The sequence below is a fragment of the Aspergillus clavatus genome, genomic scaffold (genome assembly GCF_000002715.2).
Source record: "Aspergillus clavatus NRRL 1 1099423829795 genomic scaffold, whole genome shotgun sequence".
Lineage (NCBI taxonomy): Eukaryota > Fungi > Ascomycota > Eurotiomycetes > Eurotiales > Aspergillaceae > Aspergillus > Aspergillus clavatus.
In genome coordinates this window covers 1198527-1211859 of record NW_001517104.1, presented here as the reverse complement: position 1 = coordinate 1211859, position 13333 = coordinate 1198527, and the positions used below count along the sequence as shown (strand labels likewise).

Sequence of the window (13333 nt, the reverse complement as noted above, 5' to 3'; positions counted from 1 at the left end):
CCCCCCCCCCCCCCCCCCCCAATTCTCATCCATCATGGCCACCACTCTCACCAACGGCCATGCTTCAAAATCCGCAGATGCGGCCGAACTCCGTCGACTCAACCACAACCAGGCCGATGTCGTGATTATAGGCGGCGGAATTCTGGGCTGCGCCCTCGCAGTCGCATTGGGACGTCAGGGGCGGAGTGTGATAATGCTGGAAGCCTCGCTCAAGGAGCCCGATCGCATCGTGGGTGAGCTGCTGCAGCCCGGGGGTGTCCAGGCTCTGGAGCAGCTGGGTCTGCAAGAATGTCTGGAGGGCATCGATGCGATCCCCGCGCAGGGCTACTATGTCTCGTACTTTGGAGACGTCGTGTCGATCCAGTACCCGAAACCCTCACCTACGGCGCCGGCGCCGGAGGGCCGCTGCTTCCATCATGGCCGCTTCGTGATGAAGCTGCGCGAGGCTGTGCTGGCGTGTCCCAACGTCAGCGTCGTGGAGACCAAGGCGACGGACCTGGTCACTTGCTCGCACACCCAGCAGGTCCTTGGTGTCGAGTGCGAGGCCAAGGACGGCACCAAGGCGTGCTACTTCGCCCATCTTACTGTCGTCGCTGATGGCTACGCCTCCAAGTTCCGCAAGCAACATCACCCGCACACCCCCAAGGTGCGCTCGCGATTCTGGGCCCTCGAGCTCATCGATACCAAGCTACCTAAACCGTACTACGGCCACGTCCTGCTCAGCGACAACGCCCCCATCCTCCTGTACCAGATCGGCACCCACGAAACGCGCATCCTCGTCGACATCCCCGAGAACCTGCCCTCGGCCTCCGTCAAGAACGGCGGCGTCAAGAACCACCTGCGCACCGTCGTCCTCCCCTCCCTCCCCGAATCCGTCCAGCCGGCCTTCCTTGCCGCCCTCGAACAGGGCCAGCTCCGCTCCATGCCCAACTCCTTCCTCCCCGCTTCCACAAACAAGACCCCCGGCCTGGTCATCCTCGGTGACGCCCTCAACATGCGCCACCCCCTGACCGGCGGCGGCATGACCGTCGCCTTCAGCGACGTGGTCACGCTGCGCGATCTCCTGAGCCCCGCCAAAGTCCCCAACCTGGGCGACACTAAACGCGTCCTGAACCAACTTGCCGCCTTCCACTGGCAGCGCAAGAAGTCCGCCTCTGTCATCAACATCCTTGCCCAGGCCCTCTACTCCCTCTTTGCCGCGAACGGTAAGCCCCTCTTCCTCCATTCCCCGTCCCTGTTATCTCTCCCACTCCCTCTAACAATCCCTAGATCAATACCTCCGCGCCCTCCAACGCGGCTGCTTCCGCTACTTCCAAATAGGCCTCACTGACGGCCCCGTCGGCCTCCTCGGCGGCCTCGTCAAGAAACCCTCCGTCCTATTCATCCACTTCTTCTCCGTCGCCCTCCTCTCCCTCTGGGTCCTCATCCGCGAGTATCCGCCCTACCTCTTCCCCATCGCCCTCTTCAAATGCATCATGACCTTCTGGACCGCCTGCGTCGTCATCTTCCCCTACATGCTTATCGAAGCGTTCTGTTAACGCCGCAAAAGTCGTTGCGAATCGCACATAGAAATTTTTGCAACTGCGCTCCTTCACTAGAGCTAGAGCGACCATGTATGCCCGTGTATGACGTTGAGATCTCCTGTTCTTTTTTTCTTCCTCGCCTCTGGTTCGTGTTTACACCTATCTTTTGTAGATACGGAATTTCTGTCTCTTCCTTTTTTTTTTTTTTTTTTTTTTAATCATGTATAATTATACTTTTCTTTTCTTTTCTCTTCTCTTCTTTAATGTTTGTACTGATGTTTGTACTCCCCGTGACTTGAGATGGGTGCTTGATATTCCTTTAAACGCGACATCATGCTTCAATGGCTTCAATGGACATGGTTCGTATAGGGGATACATACCCCTTGTGTATACAAGATTCGATGAGAAGTGCTCTGCAGACTATAGAAACATCCATGGGCCCCAAGGCCAGTTAATTCTTAGATCGTGTGGTACTGGAACTGATATGGTATCTCCAAATTTTCACATTTGATTCATTGTCCATCCTGACTGGCATAATATCTAACACACGCAAAGGCAAATTTCTTTCATGGTACACAAACACAAACAAACAACAGAATGAAAAAAAAAAAGTGTACACTGACCCGCTCGCCTGGCTCCCTTGCTATGATGGTATAGACGATCATGATGATAATGCCGACTGGAAAGCAACCATGAAAACCGAGGTCAGGAAAACAAACCACACTGGAACATGCAAAAAAAAGGGAGAAAAAAAGGTAACCAGACCACTCGCTGTATGGATGTATGTTTTCTGCTCGTCGTGATATTTGCTGTTGCTCCTGGCTCTTTTTAGTTTTCTCCTTCTCTAGACAGACGTAAATAGAACCCGACAACGACAAAAAAAAAAAAAAAAAAAAAAAGGGGAAGGAAACAAAGAGGAAAATGCATAGCCTGCATGCAACACGAAGGGACACTGAACCGCACAGACAAGTCAAAGGCGCAAATGACAGCCCGAGAGATCTTATGAGCTCCAAGGGATATGGCCAATAGAAGCGTCAACATGTGGAAGAGACAAAGAAGATGTAAAGACCAAGCGCAGACACCGTATAGAATCATACGATCCACGCAAGTACTTCACAGTTGGATCTGGAGACTCCCAAATATCGACGCCTGACCCCGCAAACGCCATTTTGCAGATGAAATTGAAATGACATGCATACACTCAGAAAAGATGGAGAGGTGAGATCATACACCTCTCTCGTCCAAGGCAAGAGAAGAGACAAGTCGCCCGAATTCACAAGACAACAGCGAGGACAGGTCCTCTTTTTTATACAAAATCACGCAATAATTCTCTTGAAAATGTGAAAGCGCAGCAAAATCTCAGTTCCGAGTTGCCAGAAATCAGGCGTCGCGAAAAAAAATAAAGCAGGCATTGTACAGCTGTCATATTGGTGTCGATGAGGTGGTATAATCGCTTGCGTTGATCAACGAGTCAGACACCACATCGTTTTGACGAAAAAGGAGGGTGCTAAGCTCGAGAGTGGAACGAGCGACGTCCATCAGGGTTGTTACTCGACGCAGCCTGCGGCAAGGGCGAAAAGACCTAAGCCTTGAGAGTAGACAGGATAGAAGTCAACAGCAATTTCGTTTCTTCGCCATCATCCACCCTTTCTCAACGATTCTTCCGCAGGAAGAGGTTCTGCGCTAGCGTGGAAGCCCGGTCGATGCTCCATAGACTTGGCACCCTTTTTCTGCTTCTTCTTGGTTGTCTGCCACCCGTTGTTGCCATGATGCGAGCTTGAATCGTGCGCTGCCGGTGCGATTCCGTTGGTTTTACGAGACGGATGAGCAACATGCCGCTCTTTGCTGTCACCTGAACCACCAGAAGAGTGGTGGGAGTTGTCATGTCGATGCTTAGCCTTGGCCTTGTGGGCAACGCCGTTCGGTTTTTCGGACGAGTCTGCATGGTTTGAACGTCGTTTGCTGTTTGGTGATGAAGCGTGCGTTTCCGGGGCAGATCCCCTCTCCGCCGGGGACTGTTTTGAACGATAGGCATCATGATCAGCTATATCCTGGCGCGGCTGGCCCCCTCTGAACTGTTCGGGGCTAGATTTCGGTGATTTTTCAGCCATTTTCTCAGTATGCGAGACGTGCAGATTCTGCAACCTGCTAGAAAGAAGGCCAGGCTTCTCACTATGACCATTGAACCAAGCATCACCGGCATTGGCTAACTTCGGCGCGTCCATTGCCTGTCGCGGAAAGAACATCGGCTGATCGATTTCAACCGAACTGTTGTCCTGATAATCTTGAGAATATGAGTCTGAGATACTGGCAGGAGTGTCCGTGTTGCGATCATCTGAATTGGAAGTACAATGGCTCATGGTGCCGTAGTGATCGAAGCCCTCAATGGAGACTGGGGCGCGCTGTTCGCTTAGAGGCACCGAGCCATCAACTATAAGCGGACCATTTCGGTCATGGGAAGCAACTGGTCGAGGGGTCGCTCTCGGTTGCGATGCGGCGACTTTAGAATTGGGCGCAACGCCACTTTCTGGCGGCGACCCAAAACTATCGGTGGTCGCTAGGGTGGACATGTACCCCTGTGGAGCTCCGACGAACGGCAAGATGCTGCCGTTCTGAAGCGCCAGTCCCACCGGAGCTGACAACGGGGAGAGCATAGCATTTTGATGATAAACCTGCAGTTGCGGCGAAGTTGCGAGATAATACCCCATATACTCTGATGGTCGATTTTCATCCAGATACGCAGCGCGGGAGACATTGGGCATACTGCTGGGTATAAAGCCATGGTCATCTTCATTTTGATCGCCTTCCGCAGGGGAACCAGAGTTGTTGCGCGGTTTGAGGATATGGGAGCTGTCGACAGGTTGAGAAACAGAGTAAAGTGGGGCGAAACTCTGAAGAGCCGGGGAATTCCCTGGCCGCGCCGGCTGCGAGTGTGCCCTGAGCGATCGACCAGGGGAGCCGTTGGCTACCGACTGGCGACGGGGAGTACGTCGTAGCTCAGGCAGAGCCGTCGCGGCCGATGGCGATGGAGGGTTTGTGTCGCCTCCCTGAGCGGGAGTGACTGCGATTGGAAGATAGGTGGCATTGTTATTGTACACGGGTCGCAGGGTCGCATTGAGTGGTGGATGAGTACCGGCTCTGGACCGAGAACTATCGTCTACAGCTGAGTCAGGTTGCGGCTGTTGCTGTTGAGGCATGGGAAATTGTATGAATGGCTGGCGAATCAGCACCGGAGGGGGTCTCCCGGTCAGCAGAGCTTGATTTTGTAGTTGTAGGCGCAGCTCTTGCTCCTGCGCTTGGAGAATCTGGATTTGCTGGTAGAGGTGATCATGCAACAGGTATTGGGCGTGTTGCGCCTGCAGAGACAGCTCGGTCGCACTGATGTTGGGATTGGCCTGGCGAAACCCGTTGGGCTTGTTCGATGCATTATTCGATGCCCGACGACCTCCCGCATGCCCCCCACGCGTATACTGATTCGAATGACGTCCTCCCCGGCCGCCTCCCCGGCCACCTCGCGAGGGCTGAGGCGGAGCCGTCAAGGTTGGTCGTGGTTGAGGAGGGGGTCGTTCCCATAATCGCTCTTCCTCTGGGGGGTATTCGTACTGCTCACAGCAGTCCTCGAGGTTGCCTTCCGATACTGCCTTGAAAGCCCTACGCAACTCCATGTGGACTCCTCGAAACGACGTGTCATCCGCAGTGTTCCCCAGATTTCTTGACGTGTTAAATGGCTCCTCTACGCAGAGGCGATTGTTCTGAAGAAGATGCCAACCCTTTTCTTCTTTCGATATCAGCTTGCCCTCTCGCACGGATATGACGTATTTCTCGAAATCGAGCTCATGGCCGTAATAACGGAAGAAATGGAAGAGCAATTCGCCGAGGGTTTGCTTATTTTTCCGTCCAAAGCCCGTCAAAGAGCCAAGGTCGTCATCAAATGAGCAAACCAGACCGTCCGCCGTCGTCCTCTTCTTGTGTGGACGTGCCTGAAGACTCGGGAGGACGGGAGGGTCCCGGGTTTGGAGGAAGTTGATGATCAGACATATCCAGGTATATGAACTTAATGTGCCCCCAAGTCCTGTAGCCGAGGGTCAGCGTGAGCTAATGTCAGAATCTACCGCGGTAACGCATACCTGCATCGTTGAGGATCCGTCGTTTCGTCCAGTACTTAATAATCATAGCCAGGGGCCGTACACGATCGTCGATCTCCACATATGTTCGCACCATACGCGTGTTTTCCAATGCCAAGGTATTGTTGACATTCATGTCGCATGCGAGCCGCAGCTCCGGATCCCAGATCTTTACAATGGGGACTTTCGCATGTGAGACGCAGACAACTCGTTCCATACCGTCTGCAAGAGAAAAAAGTATTAGTGAATGGACCACGAGAACGTTCAACAGAGACCTCCGTACGCTTTGCGAGAACCTCGGCCAGCAGGCACACATGCTCCAACTCTTTATACGTCGTTGTTATACAGATATCCACTGTTTCTCTGTTAGCATTTCCCCATGAGGCTTTTTTTTTGGTTTTTTCAAGGATCAAGGTGGCGAACACTCACCGTCTGAATCGCTTGAGCAGAGTTTATTTCCAGACGACCCGAAGACGTGGACTTTGATATCTCGGCCCGGCCATTGGTCATTGAAAAGTTTCTCCAATTTACGAACCAGCTGTCGCCGTCGATCATCACTCTCAGCGGATGGTAATAACCGATCGTAGATGTCCAACATGTCTTGCGTAAGTCTCTTCTCATCCTCCGAATCCAAGCGCTCCTTCAGACCCGCCTTCTCCTCCGGCAATAAATCGGTACCTATTGTATACGGTATCCGTCTTCGAAAAAAGGCCATGGCAGTCTCGTATTTGCAGCCAGTGAAAGGTTTTCGTAACGACGGTGGGAGGTGTATCGACTCGGAGTGCGTCGAACGTGGGGAAGTGCTACCGTGAGGAGGGGACGGCGTCCTTGAGTGGAACGAGAGATTGCGCGCATGTTGATAGGGGGTGGACGGGAGGGAATTTGACTGCTGGGAGGTCAAGGGAGGACGCGAGTGTGCCTCTGAAGGGCTGTCGGTGGACGACAAGTTCCACGGCATGATGGAGGGCTTTTCCGAGGCTATCGGCGACTTTCCACCTGTGGTCGAGGAGAATCTAGCATTCTCATGTGTGTCTGAGATCATATAGAGACTGCTCCAACGTCGTCAGACAACGTTGGTCTTCGGGATCAAGCGAAAGACCGTTGTGGAATGAACTTGCACGGCTGCTGCGCGAACCGCCCACAACTCCGAAGCAAACTCGACGTTTGAACCGAGTCTGCAATCGGGAATAATCCGTCACCGGAAAATATACAGTCGACCAATTACTCCGAAAATCAAGACTCCTTTGAACGGGAGGCAGAGAGATTTGCAGAAGAGACCGAAAGTGAAGTCCACGCAGAACCCGACTGACGACGATGGGTCTGCAAAATCGGAATTTTTGCTGCGGTACCGACGAGCGACGCGATCGCGTTTCTGCTGTTGCCGATAGATTTCACCAGAAAGATTTTTTGGAAGGCAAAGGTTGGACTGAATTTGACAATGTGTAAATGAAAGTGAATGGGTGGATGTTCCTTTGTGACCGATCGGGAATGTCGGGGCTTAACGACTGCTCTTCAACCGTTCTAGCAGATAGCGAGCGAGCCTTTTTTTTAAAAGGGGACCGCAGCCAAACCACTCGGAACCAGTGTGGCACTGATTTGAAGTACCAGTCACCACACCACAGGAGGGATAAAGAAATATTGTACAAATGAAAGCCAAAAAGAAAATCCTCTTGTCGTCCGGTAGGAACCAGCCTGGGGGGGAAAAAATAAATAAAACGGAAAAAGAGAAGAATTCTTCTGATTCTCTGCCTTTTTCTTTCTAAGGAATCGGGAAGAGAGATATTGCGGGATTCACACAAGTTGCTGAGGATTCGACGGGGAAAGACAGCGGAGGGGAGGATTTGCTCAAGTGGTGAGCCTGAGCCAGGGGGCATCCAACTGCCTGGAGACCACGGCCGAACAAACAATACTTATATCGAGTGGCGGTTGAACCAACTACCACGCATCAAGCCGAGATTGTACGCAGCAATTCCAAGAAGGAAGATTGATGGAGAATCAGAGAGGAAACCGTTGGTCTGAATAAAAGAGAAATACGTGTTTCAGAAAGAAAGAAAGAGAGAAGAGGAGAGACGGAGCTGGCATGGAGTACAGGCGTTGATAATAAGACAGAGGGGGCCGCTTGTTTGGTTTCTCTCTGGATGGATGGAGTCTCCAATCACCAGGTCCTCCTGAGTGGCAGACTTCGAGTCCTATTGTTTCCTGGATAATTGGGGGCAGTTGCGAATGAGGTTGAGTAGTTATCGCGAAGAAAAGAAAAGGAAACAAAAAAAAAAAACGAAGAAGGCATCCAAAGGCAGGCGTTGACCAGGGACTTAGTAGTAGTAGGAGTAATGAACGAACCAGTCATCGGCCTCGCATCAGTGAATAGTTAGATGGTTTATTTTTTTTATCATTATTCACACCCCCCCTCTATCTATCCAGTTACCTTGCGATAATCATCATTGATGAGTTTGCACAGAACATGAGGATTCTCAGACAATGATCTACAGAGTAGTCTATGCTTGATCATAATATGATCAGAGTGCCTCTCCCTGGCACAGACCAACCAACTATCTATCTATAGTGAGCTGGAGAGTGTGCCCGTGTACCGGAATCAACCCGCTGCTGTGCCGGAGACCAGGGCTGGAGGACGGCATTATTGATTGCAGGCTATACAGCATCCTCGCATATTGATTAATATCTCGAATTCCATATGCCTCGAAGCATCAACAAGCCAGTACTCGACTCGACTGGATTGCGACCTCGATGGCTTAGTTCCGTTCTTTGTCTGTCTGTGAGACGACATCCCGGCTAGTCCTTTTATCCACCTGTCCATGCCAGCATGTCTACTGAATACGCTTAAGCCTCACCGTTCACTATTGATGGATTAGTATTGTCCATTTGTCCCTCTCCTTTTTTTCTCTCTTTCTTCGACTTGTTTCCTGCCCCGCGTTTTGGCAACGCTCGAGGGGCACCTGTAGCCTGTCTCGGCCCCTGCGCCGACGGCACGTGTTGGCTCTGCCAAAGTGCCAATGCTTTGCCGTTTTGGCTCTGTTTCCCCCTTTTAAGTATGCCTGCCGCAGCTCCTCGCCCTAATTATGCATCATTTTGGCTCCTGTGGCATCGATAGTATCTACTAAGTAGATATCTCCTGAGTCCTGTCTCACTTATAAGCCTATTTCTCCTTTCCTACATAGGCGGAGATTAATGCCTCTGTGTCTTCAACAAGCTGGTCTCTATGGCACTTAGCAATTTGCAGAGACCTTGCATTCATAAGCTGGCATACAGGAAAATCCATGGCTACAGAGTATGTACTGACTTGATCAATCATCTTTCTACAATGTAATGAGCCGCCATCCGTCAATATGACAGCTATGATGTCTGAGGTAACCCTATTCAGCAAGCGGATCAGGATGTAGTAGTTGTCAGGGTTAGGCGAAGACAAAGAAAGCTTTGAACTGGCTAGACCAATCATCAGTGTGCTCTATCGGCAGTTTCTTTTTAGATAATTTTATTGACTCCGTCATGTTAGGACATGCTAATTCCTGGATTCTTCATCTTTGTAGACATCTAGAGATCAATTGATAGTTGATACCACCAGCGTTCCGAGTAGGATGCATCCAAGGAGACTCTATCTCATAATCCACTAAATAAATATGACCTTGATCGAACTCTTTACCGCAGAACAAAGATAGAAAACCTACAGACCTACGTCATTCCATCTCAGCCTACCTAAGCTATACCTTTTATCTCTCTACCTGAAGAATCCCATCCCATTTCCATACGGCGCAGCAGACAAGAGCGCACCAGGGAGCAGACCTCCAATAACCGTATCCCCGTGCCACCTCAGCGGCAGTGCGGAACAAATGGCATGGATGCAAAGAAGAAAACGTTCTTGTCACATTGTGATGGCACTCCTTACTTACCTGAGGGAAGAATCAAGAATTCCACCGCGCCGGTGCAGGGAGGCCCAAGTTGCCGTCCACGTTCCAAGATGCCCCACCACATCTCCATTCTCAGTTCCTCCCTGAGCGAGGAAGGGAGGAAGCGCGGGGGAGGTGTTCGCGGAGAACTATGTGTACTGTGTCGTATACTATACCAACGCTGTTCATTACTAATATTGCGATGATTGAATGACAGCAGCCGCGGATTGTGGCATGCGCAGGCAGCACAGCTGAGAAGATGGACCGTCTGCAGTGTGATGCCGATGTGCTTGTTGGAGTTGGGATGCGAGTTGGTATTACCAAGCCCCCCTCCCCAGGCGGGGGTGAGACGGCCACCTATCGTGGAGGAAAATTTGGAAAAATTCTGACGTATTTCAGCGGGGTGTTTTTCATTTCATCCATGTTGTGACATGGCGCAGGTGTGTGGAAAATAATGGCATTAGGTAGCCTGTAGCCCCCCCAAGGATGTATGTCTGACCCCGGAACAAATCATAAGAGACGAGCTATTTGGCTGTGACTGTCAAGGTTCACGACTCGAGATGCACCCTGCAAGGAAGATTTTGGATAGCGGCTAATCACAATACATGATTCTGTCGATGATGGGTGGTTTAGTAGTGTGAGGGTGAGTGTGCAACGAGTTAAAAAGTGTAACTTTCGTGCTGTGGCAGCGGCACGTCGTACTACCTAGTAGGAAGCTACCTAGGATTCTACCTAGTCTAACTCTACGGAGTACCGGACTGGAGTGGGATATGCCTGAGGTCTATTTAGTGCCCACGAGGCCAGAGCCAGATGGAGCAGTTCGTTGGATCGGCTCCAAGGAAGAATGATGACAACAAAGTATTTGTATTTTTGTATCCTTTGGGCGATAGTCTGCATTTTTGCAGTGGTTTGAACTTACCATCATCTTGATTTGCTTTTCCAAACAGAACAAAGCAGACCAATGGGTGATGAGAAGAAGACACCAGCTGGCATTTCATTATGCACCATGAGGCCGTGGCTTGAAATGTTGGAAGAGCCACTGCACGATCAATGCAACCGATGCTTCTATCATCTGACAACTGGAATTTCCACAGTCCCTTCCAGGTGCGGCTTACCATTCAAGACGAAGACACGAAGGAATTTGATGAGAATATCTCTGACAGATAGTTTTGAATCGATCGCAAAGTCAATAGATGGCCCTCCGATTTCGACCCTCGTGTCATCCAAACTGGTCCTGTGCATGCGAATTGCATTGCGCGTGCTTCAAAAGACTCCGAATGCTCAAAATTAGTAGTTCGGATAATATATTAGGAACAAGGTGCATTCTGCTACGCTTCTAACAAGTATATATCAGTATGGAATCTTCGGATATACTAGCTACCATAGCTGGTTCTTACGCTCGTCCCTTTCCCCTAGATCTGTGGTGCGTCCTTTGCTCCCTCAATCCATGAAAGCTACACTGCTACAACAACCTGGTATCAGTTTTCTCTCCAAGCTATGGTCGGCGTATGCGACTTGCGGCCAAGTCAGTCCAACGATAGTATGACGAAGCGCAAGGCGACGAGACAATAAAGTTCACCCGGGTTCCGTACGCGACTTCATGGCATGAGGACAGCTACGATTGTTACCCGACTGACTATCTGATGGTGGAACGAACTTCCAAATCGGATGAATACTTAACGGTCAAAGGGCAGTCGCTGCTTTAACCTCTACAACCAATTCTCTAGGGTTCCTAAAAGTTATGGGAGCAACCCATAAGGAGTGTTATTCTCAAATGTGATTGTTGACCTTGTAAGATAGAAGAACAGGGGGTGACTATAAGCATTTCACCTCTACGGTATAAATACTCGTCGCACCGCCAACCAATATCCCCTAATATTGGTTGGCCTCTCGATCGGCTCAGGAACATTCATGTCGCAACCATCGAGACATCACAGCTTTCCTCTCCATCATCGCATGGTTAATGCAGCCTGATATTGTGGAAGCAGTGCTGAACAGTATTCAAAGAAAGACAAGTGAGGAAAAAGGAGTAGCTGTAGAAATGTCCGACTATCTCCGGAAGGTGGGATGGGATGGTTGAGAGATGGCACAGGTGAAAATGACACAAATAGATAGATAATTAAAGAACAGAGTAACACTCATCCAGGAGAAAAGAGGATGTTAAACAAATTGATTTCAAGGCAAAAGGTGAGACTACTCTCAATCTGACACTTTTTTTTGTCATGCATAGTGTACTCCGTATATAAGCAATCAAAACTGGGTCACCTCTTCAACAATAAAAAATTAGTAGTTATTAGAACAGTGAACATAATGGCATGACTGATGGGATTTTGGTGGAGGATACAATAGTGGAATTTATAGCTCAATAATAGGAGCAGTTATCTCTTATCTTCATTGTCTGAGGCCTCAAGGCTTAATTCCATTCATGTTGAAAGGTGATAGAGCAAATGATGGAAAGGTCATTCCAGTGGTAAGTGAGGAAGTTTAGTGACGCGGAGGGTGGACGGTGACTAACCCTTCTGGTCAAGATGTCCTTCAAATTTCCGGTTACCGGCAACGCTGCAACGGTTGATGAAAATGAGGATGAATATACTTCTACGATGAAGATGATCAGAATCGATAGCTCTTATGATGCCGTGAGAGTGGCCGAAAGGTTTCGCTAGTTCGCAGTAATCGTGTTTTCTCTCGAGTCGATACACAAAGCTGATGGATATGCTCAGGTATGATGGAGATACTACCAAGGAGTGATTAAGGGAGTGATACCGAGAACAGATACCTACAAGGTAATTAACACGGACCCCCTGATAGTAACATCCATACTACTCCGTCGGGTACTATGCATAGATACTATGGAAGGCACTATGATCGAGTGTCTGCGAATTACTTGGTAGTGGTGGTATTTGTATACTTCATGATCTCAAGAAGCGCTTCGTATCTCGATCTTTGGTCTTTCCCAATTGATCAAAGAGGAATCGATCTGATGTCTTTGAGTACTTAGGAACCTAGGTTTATATGGACAGGAATGAAATTCTCCAGTATCAAGATACGGAGTAGTTAGTACTGTGTAGGGTAGGAAAGAAAAGCGGGAAATACGGAAGCCGGGAAGAAGCGACTCCAGCCATCACCAACCAGAGGAGCGCAAATCAATGCCATGCCCACCTTTTTTTTTTAAACTTTTTTATTTTATTTTCTATTTTTTTTTTCTCTCTCTTGTTATTTTGCACAAGGTTCAGATACCTACTACCACTATTTTATCCCTCAGTCATCTGTAGTCATCTGTATCCTCCAGATGGCATGGACTATCTATCCTTTAGCAAACAGCATTTATCTGTCATGTTAGTATTCTAATTTCTGAAAGGTATTTGGATCGTACTTTGATACTGGGAGATCCCTGAATGTTCTGAGTATAACAGATATTACCAATCTTACTAAGGTACTCTGTAGTGCATATTTGTATTGGGAACCACTGTGCTTAGTCGTGCTGTTTCCCCATCAATAATAATTATTATTCTGATGCTCATAATCCGATTATTTTTCTTCTCCTTCACTGCAAAATTGTCTTCCGGTCAAGGGAAAAAGAAGGAAAAATAAAATCCTCATCCCACGCCATTTTTTTTTTTTTTTTTTCTGTTTCGCTTGTTCTCCTTTCCCTGGGCCCCCCCTCCTCTGGCTCAGTTGCTCAGACTCTCTCAGTCTTTCCCCCCCCTCTCTCTCCCTCTCTCGTCTCTTCTCCCGTTGGTTCTGCCTATCTGTCTGACTCTGAGTCTGCCATTATTATTGCACA

General features: G+C 49.4%; 2 protein-coding genes across 2 annotated transcripts, besides 4 other annotated features; one reads left to right on the top strand and one right to left on the bottom strand.

Annotated features, from left to right (window-relative positions):
- Nucleotides 1–20: a microsatellite.
- A 14-nt stretch (nt 21–34) lies between these two features.
- erg1 (squalene monooxygenase erg1) lies at nt 35–1538 on the top strand (the record flags this gene model as incomplete). The annotated part of the gene is made up of 2 exons (XM_001274270.1): nt 35–1205; nt 1270–1538. The coding sequence occupies 2 exons, from the start codon at nt 35–37 to the stop codon at nt 1536–1538; spliced, it is 1440 nt and encodes a 479-aa protein (XP_001274271.1).
- A 179-nt stretch (nt 1539–1717) lies between these two features.
- Nucleotides 1718–1739: a microsatellite.
- Nucleotides 1740–1756: 17 nt separating this feature from the next.
- Nucleotides 1757–1785: a microsatellite.
- A 614-nt stretch (nt 1786–2399) lies between these two features.
- Nucleotides 2400–2422: a microsatellite.
- A 738-nt stretch (nt 2423–3160) lies between these two features.
- On the bottom strand, nt 3161–6605 carry ACLA_012720 (PAP/25A associated domain family; the record flags this gene model as incomplete). Its single annotated transcript, XM_001274269.1, has 4 exons — nt 3161–5595; nt 5651–5869; nt 5931–6002; nt 6077–6605. 4 exons carry the CDS (start codon nt 6603–6605, stop codon nt 3161–3163), a joined length of 3255 nt encoding a protein of 1084 aa, XP_001274270.1.
- Between the last annotated feature and the right edge of the window lie 6728 nt (nt 6606–13333).